The 20245-nt window shown below is 46.9% G+C and overlaps 1 protein-coding gene across 1 annotated transcript; it reads right to left on the bottom strand.

Annotated features, from left to right (window-relative positions):
• Window positions 1-2155: 2155 nt before the first annotated feature.
• On the bottom strand, window positions 2156-13906 carry LOC100224972 (solute carrier family 2, facilitated glucose transporter member 3). The gene is made up of 10 exons (XM_002190755.7): window positions 13523-13906; window positions 10550-10645; window positions 9100-9260; window positions 8573-8813; window positions 7588-7750; window positions 6759-6946; window positions 6315-6419; window positions 5787-5888; window positions 5364-5567; window positions 2156-4858 (listed from the first exon to the last, which is right to left on the bottom strand). Exons 1-10 carry the CDS (start codon window positions 13535-13537, stop codon window positions 4664-4666), a joined length of 1470 nt encoding a protein of 489 aa, XP_002190791.4. The 5' UTR covers window positions 13538-13906; the 3' UTR covers window positions 2156-4663.
• Window positions 13907-20245: the final 6339 nt, after the last annotated feature.

Raw genomic sequence — 20245 nt, 5'->3', positions numbered from 1 at the left:
ATATTATGAAGACAACTGTCTCTTATCTGGTAACTCACATTGTAAAGACAGAGACAGACTAAGTGACAGACCAGACCCCAGGTTTTCGAGCAAGCATCTTACATGCCTTCAGAGTCCTTCTAAAAGTGAAGAAAATGTTAGAATTGTGTCCTTGGTCTGATCTACAGGAAGTCTGAGAAAAAAAAAAAAAAGCCAGAGACATCAATTTTCTGTGCAACAAAAAGTGCGTTTTATTTACCTGCTGGCAGGACCTTTCTCACAATGTGTACAGTGGGAGGAAATGTTGTGGTAAGTCACTTCTTGATGCTGCTCCATCGTGGCCCACCACAATGACAATGGCAATGTGTCCACACCTTCTTTCCTCTCAAATGAAAGCAGTGATGGCACAGCCCCCCACCAAACTAGCAAATGTTCCTTCTTGGAGTAACCCTCAAAGAAGGGGTTACTGACTTTGCACGGAGGTAAGACTGGAGCCTCCTGCCTGTGCTCTCACCCAGATAACTTCCCAAGGGAGAAGCTGCCCCATATCCCCTCAGTTACTGAAGTGTTTAGAATGTGTCCTCTTTTCAGAAATGAAAATCAAATAAAAATATTTTTGCACTGGACATGGAGCAGGGAAATCTACCTCCAATAAAATGTTGTTTGCTGGAAGTTTTTTTCCCCATATTTCTTACAGAAATAAACTGCTGTTCCTGGCTGGTATGCAAAGACATTATTCAGAAATAACACAAGCAGAAAGCGACAAATGTTGGCAGTGATGCTGTGACATTTTATTGTGCTCCAGCCTGTAAAACAGCACTGAAAGCTTTGACATGGCTGATGTCACATGGGATCCTTGGGGTTCTTCTCCTGTCCACTCAGCAAGAGCTTCATTCCAATAACTCCCCAGTGATTCATTTCTGTGGGGTATTGTGGTGGCCACAAGAACTGCCTACACATGCTCATTTGGATGTGATGAACACTTTCAGCTGAAAACAGCCCATCCTTAAAACATTAAATTGCATTAAAACAATTTAATTGGAAACAGGTTTTCCTTTTGAAAGCTTCCTTACGATTTTAAGAACTAACCAGATCTAAACCAAAGCCTTTTTCCCTAACCCAAATGTTATCACAAACACTACACGAAAGACTAATTTAGTGCTCAGTGAATCACATGCTTTGGCCACAAATTATTTTCTTCTCTGCTTCCACTTTTGACAAAGAAAACTGAAATGTTAAGTTTGAGCTGGATATGCTTATGAGTTTGGATGGCTGCGCTTTATTTTTATAGTTGAGCTAGAATTGAAAAACAATCCTAGACAGATTAGCCCAGGGCACTCCCCAGCTCCAAGGCTGGTTGCATACCAAGCTTAGCAAAACACAGGCACAAGCTAGGAACATGCAGCAGCCAGCAAGAGCAGCTTTCAGAAAGGCTTCATGGGATCGCTGCTCTGCTGAGCTTTTCCAGACTTTACATTGTTTCCTACCTTTTTGAGCAGCCTGCTGCATACTGGAGTTATATTAGCCATATTCCTGCTCTAAAGTACTCTGGGGTCTGCTATCTTTTCCTTCCTTTCACTTAATCCTGTCCTCTTCCACTGAAAGATATTTTGTTCACATTTTTTTTGATAGCAGCCCAGAGACCTGAGAGTGGTCCAAGGAATGCTGCAGTCCCTGAGCTGTGGGATCAGCTCCTGGGGCAGTGGGTTTTTTTCTCCATCCCCCTGCTCCTTTCCAATACCCACTACTGAGTGTACATAGGTGCAATCTCACAGGAGGGCATGAAGGTCACATCCCAAACAGGGAGGAAAGCATCAGCTACAGGGGAAAGGGGTCCTCCTTCTCCCTCCTGGCAGAGAAAGCGAGGAGTGCAGCAGGAACAGAGCAGGTGCAGAAGTCTCAGGTATTTGTACACAAACAAAAAGGATTTGGACAAAAAAGAACCAGAGAAGCACATATTTATAGTTTAAAAATTGCTAAGAAATAGTAGTAAGGGAATTAAAGGTGATCTGCATAGAGGCTGAGCAAAATTATCACTTCCAGTAGAATAAACTACCCAAAAAGGTTGCAGGGTAGATGCTGGTGACATTTCGGGGTGCAGTCCAAGTCTGTGATAAAAGAAGGCCCTGTGTTTACAAGAAGGCCTACAGAATAATGGTAAAATCCAAATCAGGTATTTATTTCATATTTTTTATTTCAAATCCAGGAAACAACCACATTAATAAGCATATAAAATCCATCAGAAATATTCACAATGCCATTACAGAAAAAGAAAATAAGATACCATGTGAGAAAGACCTACACATTTCGGTCCAAGCCAACACACATCTGATGCAAAGTATGGAATGCTCTTATGCACAGCTGTGGGGGACCCATATAGAAATATGTCTGGATGTACTGGAGGGTCAAAGGAAGGGCACAGAAATCTATGTAACTGAGCCAGAATATCAAAACTGGGAGAGACGTCTTACGTAATACTTCCGAGAATAAATATCTGGAATGTAAGCCTAAATAAAAAGCTTGGGAAAACTGGATGTAATATGATTGCATTGTGCAAAGCTGGGGCATTTCAAATTAATTCACAGGAAGCATTTAACAGCAGCAAATTTAACTGATCTTTGCAACTGTTTCTCATTAAGGAAGGTAGAAATGTCATCACTAGTTAGTGAAAATGTCAGACAGACCCCCTCCAGAAAATACATCAATGGGAATTTCTCTAACTTGCTCTGAAGCGTTATGTTGGCAAGAAAGCTTGGGCTATCCATGCTACACAAGTCTTACTGTCATTCTAACCTTTCTAAGCTTTTCTTCCTTTTACCACCTCAGAATCTGTGGGCCTGCCTCTCTTCTAGGCTACCCAGTAATGAATTCCAGCAGGTCAACCCAAGTTTGACCACATCCAAAAACTGCAGCTTGATCTAAGAGCAGGAGTTTCAATTGGTCCTACCTCTGTGCTACCTTTAGATATTTTGTGCAGGTCTGGACAGACACGGGCCTGGAGCCTGTCACAGGACTCTGCAGTGATTAAAGCTGCCCCTCCTTGACTGCAAATGTACCCTATGTGCAACTTTTTGCCTGCCTGGCCTGAGCTGTGCCAGCTCAGCAGCAAGGCTGAGGGACACACAAACTCGACTGCCCAGCAGAATGACAAGCAAGGAGACAGACATTTACTGATGAACAATTACTGCCTGCCACATCCCTTTGAACAGAGGCACTATAACAGAGCTGTACACATCTACAAAGCACACTGCTGAGCACCACAACATCATGCAGACCTTCCGGAGAGCATATATGGGGCAAAAAACATCTGGCCTTCAACCAAGCAGGGGACTGAGCACTACAGACCTTTTGCACTGATAAACCAGCAAATTCCAGTAGCTCTGGTGTCTGGTCCTGCATCTCTACTCTTATGAACTTACATGTACCACACCTGACCATGCCTGTGTCCAGGAGGGTCATGCTACATGCCTCTGTAATATTTACAGGAATAACTGCTAAGAAAATACAGCTTTGAAAATATCCTTGCGCTTCCCTTTGAATGACAGTCTGCAAGTTTCAGAATTTACAATGTACTAGACTACGACAGAGAAGCCAAAAAGAAATAAAATTAAGAGAACGCAGGAAAAATTACCTTCTGGTTTGCAATCACCACCCTCAATCATCCATAGAATGCTTAGAATCATGTCTGAAAATATAATCCAACAAAACCCATTGTAAGATGCAATATCGCATTCTCATCAATACTTTGAACAATTATTTAAAACAGCCAACAAAAATCCCTAATAACAGAGATTTTAGTGCAGAAACATACCTCTTCCCACAAGTACACAACTCTGAATTTCATTCCAGAGGGCACAAATAATTTCAAGGTGATTTGCATCATTGGCTCTGCTGTACGTGACACCTAAAATGCTCAATCTCCTTTTTAGTAAATGTTTCCTTTACAGTCTTATTGCACCTCAAGTCTACAGCATCTTTTGTTAGAATAGCTATTTCTCTTAAGCGTCTCCAATTTCTTTATCTGTACATTTTTGTACACCATTAAAAAAATAAATATTTACAAAGTGACATACAAATAAATAAACTGAAGTAAAAGTATGCTTTCAGTCTGTCTATACAAAAAATAAAAGAGCAGGAAAAAATATGCACGTGACTTGGTCCCCTTTTTCCTGAGGCTAAAAAGAGTGTACACTGGATAGGAAAAAGCAAGATGGCTTTTTGGTAAGCTTGCTAAATTCCAGTGCAACACCATACACACGCACACAGAGTAGACTCAAAGGGCTGGGGACTTGTTTAGTGGGTCACTTCAACTCACTACAAAAATAGTAATTAGGTTCAAATAAGGTAATGGTCACTGTGTACATAAGTATGTTAACCCCAAACAGCAATTTTATGTGAGAAAAGTAAAAATATTGCCAGCTCTTCTCTGTTCTCCTGATGTTTGTGGCAGGAAAGATGAGATTATTTTTGCAAGTGCCAGGTGCTTTCCAGTATGGCAGATCACCCATATCAGATTTGCTTAATGCTGGCAAGCCTGGCAGAATGGGCGAGCATGTGGGTGAAAAGAAGAATATAGCAGCAATTGAGGAGGGGAAAAATGTCCCAGTTCTCATGGTTTTCTTTGCTCATTCCTTTAATGACTCTTTAAGCATGAGTGAGTTAAAGAACGGGTGTGTCATGGATCTTAGGCAGTTTTGTTCAGCTCCACCATGGGGGTCTTCTGGGGTGACGAGTCAGTGTTTGCTCCTCGTCCTTCAAAGCCCCTAGAGATGTCTTCAAAAGTCCTGCCCTTGGTCTCTGGCACTTTGAAGAAGGTGAAGACAAAGAAGATGACCAAGAAAACAAGGAAGATGAGGAAGACATAGGAGCCACATAGTTTCTGTAGGGAGGACAAACACAAAAGGCTTTACTTCCAAGTTACATGTAAGGTCATTAGCTGTTGAGAGGTTAATATTCCATCACCTTTCTCCAACAGTGTCCTTACTGACCTTTTTCTCATCACAGCATTTTTAAAATTGAAATCACATTCCTCTGGGTTTTAAAGGTCTTTAATCTTCCTGAGGGTGACCAAAATTGATGCTTTTAAAGCAAAAGCCCTGATGTGCTAACTAAGATGGCTCTTCCAAATATTTGTAAGCTGCAACCAGTTAAGACAGCAGAATATAAGGTGAGCAACAGCCTCCAGTAACAATCATCACACTGACTCAGAGACCTCTGGAAGACTCACCAGCCCTCTTCTCAAAGCAGGGAGAAACTCCAGGAGAGGGTGAGTTATTAAAGGTCATATAGTCAAGTGTCAAAGTCTTCAAATATGCAGATTCTACTACATTTCTGCTATTCCAATGCTGCAGTGCTCTCACAGTGCTTTATAAACCAGGACTTACCTCTGCATAGGGGAAGAGCATTCCCACCAAGAAATTGGAGGTCCAGTTGGAACAACCAGCCACTGCCATGGCTGCAGGTCGTGGGCCCTGGCTGAAGAGCTCTGCCACAATGAACCACGGGATAGGGCCTGGGCCAATCTCAAAAAGAGCCACAAAGCCAAAAGTGGCAACAATGCTGATGTATCTGATCCAGTCCACAATGTCCTGCAAAGGAACAAAATATGATCAGCACAATGCCATCTCCAGTGTCACAACATTCTCAGCTGCACTGCAAACACTGTAGCAGTTCCCAGAGTTATAAAATTGCTCTCTCCATTGCACACTTGGCTACCTGCCTACAGGGCAGCATTGCAGAGCAAAGCAGATGTGTTTTCTTATAGGTTCCTGCTGGGGTCAGCCTGGACAATAACACTGATCACTCACCTTCAGAGCTAAAGCCACAGTCATAATAGCAGCACAGACAGCCATGCCAGCCAAACCAACTAAATGGAGGGTCCGGCGCCCTGCACGCTCCACCAGGAACAGCTGGAAAGGGGAAGGCAGAAGGAAAAAAAAGTCCATTACTTTGGCAGCAAAAGCAGGACAGACCTCCTTGCTTAGTATCTCCTGCCCCTCTTCCCTATCTGCCTGTAAACCTCAGAGACCATGGTGATCTCAGTGCAGGTCAGCAGGCTGCTCCATTGTCAGCACAAGTTCTTCCACTCTGGCTCTTGCTACTGCTTTCTCTCATCACTTTTTTCCCCACATGCACTCCTTTTACCTTCTCTTTCATCTAAGATAACAACAACATCTCTTTCTGCCCATCTCTCCTCCCACCGTGCCTTTGATGCACTCTGGTCTTTGTTCCCACAGGTCAGTGCATAGCCCAGTGCTTTGCCACCACCTGGCTACTTGTCTGTAGTCCCATCTGCCAGGGACACGCCCACGCAGACACAGCCCTGTTCCACTCACCGACACCACAGTGAAGACTGTGTTTACCACACCAGCTCCAATGGTGGCATAGATAGGCTGTGTGATACCAGCTCTTTCAAAGATCCCAGTGGAATAATAGAATACCTGGGAAGAGAAGAGAAAGTTGGACACGGTCACAATTCCATGTTTGAGAGCATGTCCCTCATCCTCTCCTTAACTGCTTGCACATCCAGCAGGGAGTTTCTAAGCAGCACTCCATGCTATAAAACAGCATGCTTCCACAGCAAAGGTTCATTCACTTGGTGCAAGGCCAAGGTACATGTGGAGAAAGTGAAAGCCATCCATCTTTGCTAGATGACAAAACAGTGACCTCCAGTCAAGCACAAAGATGTTTTGGGACTTAAGAGTTCTCCCCACACCAGTAGCAAGTGGAAGTTTAGCCAAAGATAAGGGAGGCCCAGAAGATGGGACAGCAAGACTCACAGCATTGATGCCTGAGAGCTGCTGGGAGAGCTGCAGCATGATGGCAATGATAATGGCTTGACGGTAGTTTGGAGAACGGAAGAGCTCTGGCACAGTTGCTTTCTTTTCCTGGGACATTTTAGCACTTTCTTCTTTCATCTCCTGGATGTCTTGAGACACATCTCGATCACCACGGAGCTTCTGGAGAACTGGAGGGAAGAATCCAAAGATGTCAGGTATGAGACATGCACCTACTGGCCATGGAAGCTGTGTGTGTCCCATCTGCTACTGCAGGGAGGGCACAGGAGGAGGACTGAACACCCCCACTTGGTGCTGAGACCTGCTGCATGGGAAAGGCCAAGCCTGTGCTGGCAGCCTTGCTCTTCTTTTCAACCTAGGGGTCAGGGTGCTGTGAACAGCACAGAAACCAGGCCCAGGTCCTGCTCATGTCAACTGATCTCCAAGCTTATGTTTGATCCTGAAACTCTGTTCATGTTCTTGCCAGATGAGCCGACCCCAGCCCTCCAAACTCCCTGTTAAATGCCAGCTAATTCCTGTCCTTCAGGAGGAGCTGGCAGAGTGGCAGCAGCTGGTCCTGCTATATCCCACCAGGCTAGGTGCCTCTCCTCACATCTTGATCCCACCTGGAGCCTCTGTTGGGACGCCAGGTTTCTCATGCTTCCTGGCACTGGTGCAACCTAAAGGATGGGAAGGTAGGCCAAGCCTGATGCCCTCCAGGAGTCACACCCTAATTCACCACAGGCATCAGGATCAGTCCTGGCCTCCCACTCAAGTTCAGTGCAGGCTGGGAGCCAGAACACTGCCCTGCCCCTTTGAGATGAGTTCTTACCTGCTTGGGCTTTCTCCTCCTCCATCTTGTTGATCAACAGGAAGCGGGGGCTTTCAGGGCAGAACAGAAGACCTATACACTGCAGGATTGCTGGGAGGACCGTGAACCCCAAAAGCATTGGCCAAAGTCCTTCAGTGCCCATGATTGCCTCCAGTCCAAAGATCTACATCAAGAACAGAAGAGAAATAAGAGTGACTTCAAACACTTCAATTCCTCACCTGCGAGTTTGCGGGCCAATTTGGGCAACTCCCTGGGGAATCCCCTGGCAGGGGAGACCCTCCTGGAGCAGTTCTGTGTCAGGAACGAGAGATACATTGGACTTTTTTGGTCTTCAGCTTCTGCTTATTGTTATCTTATCAAAACTTCAGCACACTGTTTGCGCCCAGACCTTGCATGTGTGAAAACAGCACAAAAATGGCCAACAACCTCATGCTGCAAGGTCTTTTTTTAAGTCTAATCAAAAACTAAACTACCCAGTTAAGAAGTGACACCTAAATTATTTTCCTTTCTAACCCAATAATTGACCCCTAAAGACCTGCAATGCAGATTTTTCTACCCAATTACAAGATACCACCTAAACCCAAGAAGGAAGAGGAAGAAGAAGAAATAAGAAAGGAACTTGAGACAACACCCTGTACCCTCCATCTTGTATCCATCTAAAACATACTAAAAATCCTAAAACCTAAATTTCTCACCCATGTGACATACTACACTACTCTCTACAATCTCTACAGTCTATTTCACACTTTTGTGATTTCTAGTTTACCTTGAGGCTTTGGAAGTTTTCTCCATGAGTGAGGGTCAAAGTCAGTGTTTTCCTGGGAGTCAGAGCACCCCAGAGCAGACAGAGAAATATTCCCAGTGCCCTGGGTTTTCACACTCACTCCCACCCCAATATGACAGGATCCACACTCTGCACCTGATGGCAAGTAAAGCCCTCCTCACCCTTCTCCAGCAGGGCAGGATCAGGTTGTACCAGGCCTACCTGAGCCACCAGGATGCCCACGACAATGCCCAGCTGGTTGAGGGTGCCGAAGGCTCCGCGGACGCTGGTGGGTGACACCTCGCTGATGTACATGGGCACAAAGCCGGTGCAGAGGCCACAGAAGGTGCCAATAACAAAGCGGCCAATAATCAACATCTCCACTGCCTTTGCTGCCTTAGAGAAGGCCATGAGAAGGCCACCAGTAAAAGCCAAGATATTCACCAGCAACATGGAGTTCCTCCTGCCAAGGTAAAGATGTCAAGACTGAGCTTAAGCTGGCAATACAGCAGGAAAATCATCAAAATGGAGGTAAAGGTAAGCCTGCCCACGATCTTCCATCTCAGGGGTGGGAAGAGAATGGAATAATTCCCATTCAGATCCTGCCTCGGCCTGCAGTCCTTTTTGCAGCCCACACATTCTTGCTTCCTCCCCAGACATCTCTTCCCACCTCTGCCCTCTTCCTCCCAAGGCTCCTTTGTAAAGGGAAAAGTTCCCCAACAGCTTGCATCCCCCTCTTCCCAATTTACCTGCCAAATCTGTTCACAAACAGACTGACTGAGAAGGAGCCAATCATGCCTCCTACTGAGAAGATGGCTACAGAAAGTGACCATAGAGAGGTGAGTAGTTCTTGGGAGACAGCCTTCCCACTCCTTTCTGACAGGGTTTTGTTGAAAAACATCCGAATGATCTGCAAGAGGAATTGGGTAGCGAGAGTTACAATCCAGTAATCCCAGTTACAATCCCAGTTATACTGGGGAGAGGGGAGACTACAGTCTTCCTGCTGCTTCCTACTGCCATGAAAACATAGAGACCCAAAAAGGCAGCAACAGTTAGACAAGGGGAAGACAAGGGCACACAGAAGGAGGAGCTTTCATTGAGAAGCAGCTCAGTATGATGAGGGAGAAAGCTTCACTGAGTGGAGGGGCAGGCAGGGTACCCACAGGACAGCAGTGTTTATTAAGGAAAACAGGCTTATCTTCTGAATATTTCAGATTATGTGAGTCACTGGTGGTTCTTGGGAGGAGGCAGGAGACAGTTGGGAATGAAAGAGAACAAGAAAACACGACCAGTGAGTGATGGGAACATTTCTGGCAATACCACAACACTGACAGCAGGGATAGAATTTCTGGTATAGAAATAGCTGGAGACACACAAGGCTTCATTGAAATAAGCCTGAAAAATTGTTTCTATTTTACATAATGCCATCCCGGGGGATGTGACAGGGCCACATTGCTGATTTCCCAGGCATCCTCTTAGCTAGTGAGGTAAACTGTGGCATGGGCTGGTAAGTGGGGGGACAGAGTGCCTGCCCCCAGCAGATGGCAGCAGGACACTAACTAGGGAGGACTGACCCCATCCCCCATCCCGTTGTGAACATCTCTTCCCGGAGACAGGGTGGATGTGGTATTCGTGACTCAGTTCTTGACAGAGGAACCATCTTAAAGTTACATGAAAACTGCATCTCTTGTTTTCTTCACCCCTTGTTTCTTAGGCTACAGTCATAGGATGATTTGGTCAAATGTCCAAGTCACAACCCTTTTTACAAGCACTGAATCTACAATTAACACAAGGAATGAATAAACAAGTAAAATAAACTAAATTAGGGCAGCTGTAATTCCTACCAACCCTTAACTGTTTTCTGCACACTGCTCTCTACATTCCTTCTGCCATGGTTGGTTTATTCTGACTCAAAACCGAGGCAGCTCACATTCCTCCACACACCACATACAGTGATGAAGCCCTCCTGCCCTTCCTGTGCTCCTAATTATGAGAATTAACCCATTTGCTCTCTCCCCTCCCCAGAACTTTGTTCTTCCTGCTCAATGCTGTATTTGAACGGCAGTTTTAAATGCCTTACTGACTTCATAAACCAAAAGCAAATTACTGGGTGCTTGGGAGACAGTCCCTCTCCTTTCTACATCATTGTCTTCCCATCAGCCCCTCACCCGTCCCACCTCCCCAGCTCATTCCTCTCACCTTCTCAGGTGCATTGATGACACCAGTGTTGTACCCAAACTGGAGAGATCCAATGGCAGCAATGCAAACAGCATAGACAAGAGGCGCTGTGATTTTCTGTGGGAAGAGGGGGAACAATTACTTAGTTAATTCGGCTTTCTACACAACTTTAGCTTCTCTTCAGCATAAACAGCAGCTGAGCTCATAGGTGCCAAGTGCAAGTGCTCTGATGGCAGGGAACGGCAGGGAACAGGCTTTTATCCAGCAAGGGTGAGCACCAGTTGCATCCCTTGGATCCCACTCCCCGGAAAGAGACATGCAACTGTACAGCAGGAAAAGTTCTGTGGCTACAAGTAGGAGGGTTTGTCAGGGCCTCCCCTTTATTATCTCCTGACCTTCAGCAACTATTCTCAGCTCATTAGTAATGAATACACTGCCTGCATTAGTGGCTGTTATTTTGGGTTGATCTGCTTTACAGAAGCTTTTGCTGATCTCTGGCATGTCATGAAAGAAGAGTCTAACCCTTTCCTGAGCCAGCTGACAAGTTCACATAAATTGAGTCTCAGAGCTGCCCATGAGCTACACTGGCAGTCACTCACAGTTACAACATGCACTCTCTTCGGCAACAGGCTTGTTTTTCCCAGGCTAGGGCTTCCCAACCCTGCCCCAGGGCACTGGCACGGCAGCGTGCCTCAAGAGGCGGCAGCAGTTGCTAGCAAGCTCCCCATCTATTTTTCTTTAATTTTTCTTTACGCTGTGGCAATAGTTGCTATCTTAAATGAAGCACGCTCCCTGAAGTTTCAGCAGACCTGAATCTCCATTACATTAAAATAAAAACGGCTGAGCCCTCAGAGCCATAGGGAAAGCTTAAAGGTCCAACCTCAGAAGACCCACAGTCTGAGAAATTTAAGTGTCAGCAAAAAGAATCTGACATTTTATTCATTTTTAAAGCTTGTGGCATTTAAGCCAGCTCCGAGTGAGGGAGGTGTGGGGGAGCAGGTGACTCAGGAGTTGGCACTTAGGCAGCCACTGCCTGAGTTGGCACAATTTGGAAAGATTGTGTTCCTTCCCATCTCAGGAGGTTTGGAAGCTTTTCCAAAAATATTAACAGTTCCTTTTCCAAGACTTTCCAATTATTGTACTTAAGCCTGGCAGAGAAAACTACTAGGTGGGGCTTACTATCACAGCTCGTCCAGTCTCTCACTTTCTAGCTCCAGGAGTAGTGACTCTTAAAAAGTTTTTGACAATAACCTTCTGTCGGTACTTGTGCCACCTCTACCTATCTTTCAAGCCCGGCACGAATGTGCTTCTGACCTGAACAACCCTCAGACATGAGCAGTTCTGCCTCAATAAACAGAATTTGGGGAAAGGACTCTCAGGGATGGTTTCCTCCACCGACCTACATCAAGTAAATGTCCTCCTGCCCAGGTCAGTGGTGGAGACAAAGTGGACAGGGGGTAGATGAGCACGGAGGTAGCATTCACACCTGAACACACCCTAGGCAGTGCAGGCATTCTCCCTGGCACCCTGTGACCACTCCACTCATTTTTATCTCAAGGAAATTTGGCAGAACCACAAGGACACAGTTCTTTCAAAGCATCTGGATGCATGTAGAAATGTATTATAACATCTAAGCAGTTTTGAGACTCCAGGCCAGGTCATCTGTAGCCAGCAGGTATGGCAAGGCTGCAAACAAACCCCAGCTCTCCACACGGCTCACACAGGAGCACCTTTCCCCCAGGACTGTGCTTTGTCATGGCCTGCAGTGACCACAGCTGGCCTTTTCCTTCTGGGTGCTGCAGGGACCATAAGGTCCCTGCTTTGTAGGCACCCCTCACTTACATGGTACATAAATGAGCTACAGGGTGAGTTGTTCTACCCAGTTTCATACTTCCTTCTCCTGGCTGTTGCCTGCTATTCGCCTCCTATCACATGGCATGACCCATCTCCTCCAGTGAGCCAGACTGTGATCTAATGTATGGATCATTTTTTAGTGCTGCAAGTGCCTTGCTTCCCAAAAGGCAAACAGGGAGCTCAAAAATAGTACACCTACACCCCCTCTATCCAAAGGCTCAAGGCTGAGGTCTGTACAGCAGCACGGCATTCAAACCGCTACCCCTCCCTCCGACCACAGGCGTCGGCAGCATTCATTTTTAGGAGATGCTCCTCACCAGCTCCCCTCCTTCACTGCCTCCATCCCCAGAGCGGTACAACTTGTTGCGCCCGGCAGGAGTGGCCTCGCCCGCTTCTCTGAACGACCTTGACCAGACGCTCTCCTTTCCTCTGCCTCATCCTCTCCCACTGCCCCCGCATCCCATCAACATGGCGATGAGAGGCCCAGCCTTCTCCAATTCTGGCTGCTCCCGTGTAATTCCCCGGCATCCCGCCCCAGGTCCAGGTCGGTATGTGCTGGTCCCCCTTAGTACGTTCAAATACACGCCATCATGAGCTCACTCCACTGCTGCGCACGAGCAGACACCGACAAATATCCCCTGCTCTCCATATGAGATGGGGAACGACATGCTCTGCCACCTTCTTGAAATTTAAAAACGCCTTTATAAGTTATATTGCCACCAACGAAAAAAAAATGTCCTTAACATCAGTCCCCCCGCTCAGCATCCCAAGCCCTGGGACCAACCGAGTGCGGCGCCGCCAGCGAAACAAACCTCGTGATCAATATCCTACAACGCGGACAGCATCATGTGCATCATCAGGCCACGCGCACGAAACCAAAATCGATCGTGCGACCTGCGACAATCTCTCCCAAACGGCACGGTCCCCCTCCCCCACCCCAGACAGAACTGCCAAACAGCGACCAGCGGTCCTGCCGGGACCACCACCGCATCCATCCCCACGGCGAGCCGCAGGCGAACGCCGGCCGCGACCGCATCCCTCCCCCCAGCCCTCCGCCGAAGCGCCCGCGGACCCGAGACCCGAGCGGCGGCCGCAGCCGGGGGAAAAAGGGCGAGAAGGAGCCCGTGTTCGCCGCCCTACCTTCTTGGTGTCCATGGCCGCAGGCTGCCGGTGCCCGACTGCCGGCGAACGCCCACCCGCCGCACCTAACGGAACCCGCGAGAGGCGCCGCCCACGCCCGGGACTGCCGCGAGCCCGCCCCGCGCCCGCCTCCGCCCGCGCCCGCCGCCGCTTTATACGCTCCGCCGGGGGAGGGGAGGCGGCGGGGCGGCACCCTGCCCAAAACACGGCGCTCGCCGCGCTCCCCCCGCAGCTCAACCCCCCCGTGACGGCAGTCTGCGTGCGGGGCTGCCGGGCGGTGATGGAGCGGCCCGGGCGGGGACAGCGGGGTGGCCGTGGGGCGGTGGCCCCGCTTCCCCCCGCCGCGGGGACCGCGCAAGGACCCGCCGCAGCTCGGATGCCGTGCGCGAAGCGTTGGCTAGTGGCACAATCAGTGTTTTGGGCTGTTTGCACCGACAGCGGCTGCGTGACGTAAAACGACGTCTTTATTTATTATTTGATGTATATAAAAATAAATGTCTTTATTATTGGGTGTGTAAGCTACAGCAGCAAGGCGGGCAGTGACGGTGCAGAGGCAGGCACACAAACAGCACGGGCAGTAGCCTGAAGGCGAATGCTGCGCGCTGCGGGTGCTCCCACCGCCTCGCAAAGCTGTGGATGAAGTACAGCTCTGGGCAGTTGCGTTTGGGGGATTTTTTTGTTTGTGTGGTTGCCAAAAATATATTTTTCATACGATGCTAGAATCTGCGGGGGCAAAGCTGAATTTGGATCTAGTCCCAGACTTAAAACCCTTCCTTACAAGGGCATGTAGTGACAGGACATGGGGGAATGGCTTCAAAATGACAGAGGGCAGGTTTAGATTAGGTAATAGGAAGAAACTCTTTACTGTGAAGGTAGTCGGGTACTGACAGAGATTGTCCAGAAAATTTGGGGATGCCCCATCCCCGGAAGTGCATAAGGCCAGGTTGGATGTGGCTTTGAGAAAAAAAGTAGAAAGTGTCATCGCCCATGGCAGGGAGATAGAAGAAAATTATTTTTAAGGTCCTCTCCAACTTAAATAGTTTATGAGTCTATAATTCAATCAAACGCTACTGTGCTCCACATTTACTATCCATCCTTCAGGTCAAACACTTGCCAAACTCTTCCAAGAAAATGATGAAGAGCTGTGCTTTGAATCAAACAAAAGTGCTGTCGAACAACAAAAGTCTTCACTGAATTAAGAATCTGTCAAGGACTTTGACTTCAGAAAACAGGCAGCTGGGGGCAAGGACAGTGAGGGGGAAAAAGCTGACTTACCCTGTTTTTTATTGTTAGGCAAAATACCTTGAGACCAGACACCACTTTTGCCATCAAATTCTGGGGAACTGGAACAATCACATTTTAAATTCGATTCTGCTGTTTATTTGGTGTAGTCACCTGGCCACACGTAACTGGAAATTAACAGGGCAAAGCTTTCCTTCACTCACTCTCAGAAATACCCTTTTATTTTACGGCATTCATGAGAGTGAGTGATAAATACCGTCACGAGGTGTTTATATGTCATATTTATTTGATAACTATCTCATGGGTATTCTGTGTGTTGTTGTTAAAATATTATTGCCAGCAGAAAAACCTGTAAGAGCACGGGATGCCTGCACAGTCCCCCTTCTTCGGCTGTGTGACAAAAACGCCTCTTCACGCCCACAGGGGAGCACGGAGGGACAATGGCAGAAGGAGGGCCCCAACTAACACCCCGGCCCCTCACAAGAGCCATTAGCACATCAAAGGTTCCATTTTCATACACCCGGAGGTAAACAGGGACACAATTGCCAGGTGACAACCCGGATTAAGGACACCCCGCCTGGGCCAGCAGCTCAGGAGAGTCATCAACCCAGGCGTGAAATTCATCACAAAGCCAAAGCTGGAGCACCTTTCAAACTGTGAAAGGGGAGGTGCAGTGTTCAGGGGCACAGACACCTTACAGGATGCACGGGAAGAGCATTTGGGACTTGTACGAGACTTACTATGGGATGTTTAGGGGAGGAAACAAAGAGGGGAAAGGGAGAGATATGGGGAAGGGACACTTGCATGAAAATTCTTGGCTGACCAGCAAAAGTGTCCAGCCTTGTCCTGCACTTGGTTAGCACAGTTTGCCCCATCTCGTTGTTAAATCCTATTTTTAGCTGTGAGGTGCTCTCTGTAGGGGTAGGAACCACTGGTGTCTGCTTGTCTCTAAGGGTGAGGCCATGCCAGGCTGGTTCCTGGGGGGACCAGGAGTGTCCTGGCCATCCGTGCACACACCTCTGTGCGTGTGTACCAGCAACAGGAGCGGGGCTGCAGCCTTGTGCCAGAGAGACTGGTGTCTGTGGCCAGACTGTCTGAGCCCAGCTCCTTGGAAGGATCCACCTTATCATATTTATATGTTTATTCCCCACTGCTGGAGCTCCCTCCTCCTCCTCCTGAGAGGTCACTGGTGCTGTTTGTGTAACTGCAGCGTGTGGGTTTATGCACGTGCCTCCAGGGAATACAGGGTCATTCTTGCTACTGGGAGCAAGGAGCGGTGTCAGCCTCACCCCTGTCCAGCCTAATTCCCTAACACTTTGTTCGAGTAATTCTGGCTCGCATTTTTCTTTTTCCTAGCTTATTTTCCATTTGTTTGCAAGCATAGCAAGCTCCATGTTGAATCTGATTACACAGCTGTCCCAAACTCTGGCATTAGCTCTGGAAACATTCATTTACTTGTTAGTGTGAGAAGGTGCCATATTTGTGAATGCTTTAAGCATATTCACATTTCAGAGACAAACTTTGGACTGCATTCCTCTGAAATGTCCTCAATCGTTGTTTATTCTTAACACAAATAAGTCTGTTGCAAATGCTGAGCAATCCAAACTACGAGATTAGATTAAATACATACATAGCTACCGGTCCAGTTTAGAAGCAATAAACGTTTAGCTGAAAATTAAATCTCACATAAACACATGATGAAGAACATCATGGGTAGCATGTCTTTATTTAACCAGAGCTGGAGAAGTAATAAGAAAGATTGTTTCTTCCTCAAACTCAAAATGCATCACTGAAACCCCAATTTCCATAAGGAATGTGCAGGGAAATACCCATTTCAGTGAGTTTTGCCCCTGTGTGCTGATGCTCAAATATTTAGATTTGAAGTTTGCATCACACCCTGTGCCTCCTAAATACCAGTTTTGTTTCTGTCCCAGGACACACACCTACCTCCCACATCACGGCTATTTCTTCTGAAGATCAGCTGCTGGGGGAAGTACCTTAACACCTCCTTAGCAGAGCTATCTGATACTGCACCAAAACTATCCATCCAGTCTATTTGTGAATATAATAATCGCGTATTATGCAAAATGCAGTAATTGTGCTAGGATGAAGGGCCATGGCATGTGGGCAGCCAGACCTAAGGTTGCTAGGGGAAGAGCCAGGCAGAACGAATCCCAAGCTGAACTGGTGCGGGCTGCCGCACATTAAACACCGGTATCCTAACCACAGAGCTGTGGGGATTGGGAAAGGCTTGTCTTTTGCTTAACAGGCTTTTTTCTTTTCAACTTTGAGAATGGCTTGCATGTCTTAACTAGTGCATGCCAACTAGCATTTCACTTCCAGGGAGCTTACATTTTCTGAGGAAAGCTGGTTTAGTCAGAGAATCTCTATCTAACATTAAGCAAGAGCTCCAACGATGAGCAAGCCTGTTCTTATTTTAATTTATCTTAGGGACTGGGCTGGCATGTGACCCCCACAGAAGCACCGTGCTGTGGCTTTTTGAGAACCTCAGTGGAGGTCCAGCAGGTACAGTTCCTTGGCAAATACATTCACACATTCCATATACACAAGGCCTTGGCTCAAGGCACAAATGAGGAGAAGGTGCCAAAAATTAAGTCCTTAAAAAAAAAAAATCCCTAACATTTTTGGTCCTGTCCATGCCTCTACAACCTAATGGGAGCACAGACTGATTCACAGGGATTGATCAACCACAGGATCATCACATTGCTGTCCAAATTTCTGGCATGCTATATTTCACCTACTTTATTGAATCTGCCCAAGTTGCAGTTCAGTGGTGCTGCCCTATATGATGAGGCTCTTTCCAGTCTCTTTCGCCTCCAAATTTGGCGACTCCTATCTCGTGTTTCTTCTTATTTTGCCTGGAGAACAAATTCTTCAGAGATAAGAGGAGCGGGGGACAAGGAGGATTATTATGCAGTGTTTGCCTTGAGAGCTGATTTTGTGCTTTACTGTTTGTTGTGTTTACAACAAAAGAGCATTCAGAACAAAAGAGAGAGAATGAGAGCCAGCGTGGGCCAGATGCTTCCCCCTCAAGCCATGAGTAACTTTTATTGTTGAGAGGAGGTTAGGAGGAGGGGGGAAGAAAAGGAGGAAAGATGAAAGAGAGAAACAAGATGATGGGTGGGATGTAGGTCGGCCTGTAAACAACAGGAGGTTAAGCGAGTGAGAAAAGAACCAATGGAGAGACAGAAGCCAAAAACAAAAGGGCATAATGATGTGAAGAAAGAAAATACTAAAGCAGATTAGAAGGCCAAAGCAGAAGAATGGAAGAGAAAAGGAAGGAAAAGACAGCAGCAAAATATCAGAGGGAAAAGGATAACTTGTGAATAGTCAGAAAAGATGAACAGAGAGGTACAGGAAGAAGCTACAAAATCACCCAGCTAAAAAAGCACAGACATAGCACTGGAGAGACCACAGCAGTAAACCCAAGGCACCTTTAAATTCTGCCCTCAACCACGGTGCAGTGTAGGCTGAAGCTACTGTCTGAAAACTTTGGTCATTAAGCTGGCTGGTTAATTTGATGTAAAGTAAAGTTAAAAGTTTTAATACTTTCACCGTTGCTTTCAAATGGGGAAGTATCTGTTGTAAAAAAAAAGAAAAATCAGCGGAAACCAATATTTAATGCTTTAACAATTATTCAGAAAGAGGAACTAACCTTATTAAAATAATTAATAGTTCTGCAGAAATGCACATGCTGGAGAGGAAACCAGCATCCCCTTGAAAATTTTATCCTGGTGTATGTGAAAGACGTGACAACCCCCTGGAAGTCCTCTAAGGTTTCCTAGTCCCATTTCCTGTAACACTTCAGGCCTTGTCCTTTTCTTCTGACTAGAAAAAGACTCCTGGCCTGCATCTACGCCACAGGTCTGCTTTTTTTCTCATTGATTTTGCCTTGTGAAACCAGGCTTTCTAGCAAAGAGAGGAGCTATATACCTGTACATTTGCCTTCCCTTGCACTCTTTATTTATCTGATTTTATTCTAACACTGGTTTGTATCTCAGAATAGCAATAATTAAATATGTGCATGTGACTCACAGAGACTGTTCTAAGTACACTTTTTTTTTTTTTTTTTACCACAAGCAAATGTCCTTCTTATGATCTCTCCCTGGTTTTGCCTCCTTTCCTCTGGAATGTAGAGGTGAACTACAACAGAAACTGCCCCAAAGCCCATGTCCCAGTCATGAACTGGGATGCTGCAGCATCTGGGGTGGAGGAGACAGCAGCAGAGCTATGATGGGAGCTCAGGAGTGAGCTATTCAGGAGGCTGCAGGGCTGCAAGAGCAACATATGTGGTTTGGGTTTTTTCTGTATCAGTCACTGTATCACACTGTGTTTTTCTCCACCCTGAGCAAGAAACTAAATTTGAAGGGCAATGTAAGAAACCAACTTGGCTAATGAAGTTCAATTAAAGCCCATCAGCATAAGCAGAGAAAAAAAAATTGTACCAAGATGTGAAATTACAAAGGGAATTTCCTTGCAAAGTACCATAAATAAGAGATAAACCCAGTTCAGGAGAGTGGTTGGACTATGGTCAGTTCATGAGGAGGTCTGGAGAAGAACAGAAGGTGTAGGATAGAAGGAATTAGGGTTCCCAGTCATCTGAGCACCCCTTGCTTCCTTCCTTTTCCCAAGGGCTGAGCGGTACATGTGTAAGGACTGGGCTCTTTTTGCTGAGTCTTCACAAAACTAATCTTTACATCATATTGGTGAGGAAGTGACTATATTAAGATGGTAAAATGTAATATCTTAAGGAGGGTGGAAAACATTTTTCCCCTGAAAGACATAAGAAGAAACTCTGTTTGGTACGTGCGGGGCACTGTGCCAGCCTGAGGGAAGGATGATGGGAAGTCTGAGGAGTGCAGCCCAACAATGTGCTCTAGCTGCTGAACCAGCTGCCGTGTTTCAGTCACACAGATACCGATCAGAAAGCACAGGCTTCCTCACAGTTTATGCCCAGCCTGGTCCATCCAGCACAGAGGAATGGGTGCTGGGGAATGCTGCCTGCTGGCACGCAGAGCCAGTCTGGGCCTGCACCCGTGGCACGGAGTGGAGGCGTTCCATGAGGGCGAGCGGCCTTATCTCACGTCCCCTTTTCGGCCTGTTTCTCACACCCCAACATTCGTAAGAGAAACCTACGGGCAGGGCCAGCACATACACACACGGGGTGGGCAGAGCCGAAGCCACCCACTAGACCCACACACGCCCCAGCAAACACACACACTGACACGCAGATCTTGACGTAGTAGCCGCGACATGAGAAGACAGACACGGCGGCACAGCAGAGCTGCGGAGTGGCAAACACCATTTCTGCAGGCAATTCCCACCCAGCCGCGTTCTGCTCCCAGGTAGCTGACCCGAATCACGCTGCATTTTCTAGCAACAGAGTGAAGGATTGTAGCCTGGGGCGGAGGGGAACAGAGACTGTGAAAATGGCTGAGATCACAAGTAATTACAGCAGCA

This window comes from Taeniopygia guttata, chromosome 1 (genome assembly GCF_048771995.1).
Source record: "Taeniopygia guttata chromosome 1, bTaeGut7.mat, whole genome shotgun sequence".
NCBI lineage: Eukaryota > Metazoa > Chordata > Aves > Passeriformes > Estrildidae > Taeniopygia > Taeniopygia guttata.
The sequence above is the reverse complement of the archived record's forward strand: the minus strand, read 5'-3'. Positions and strand labels throughout refer to the sequence as shown.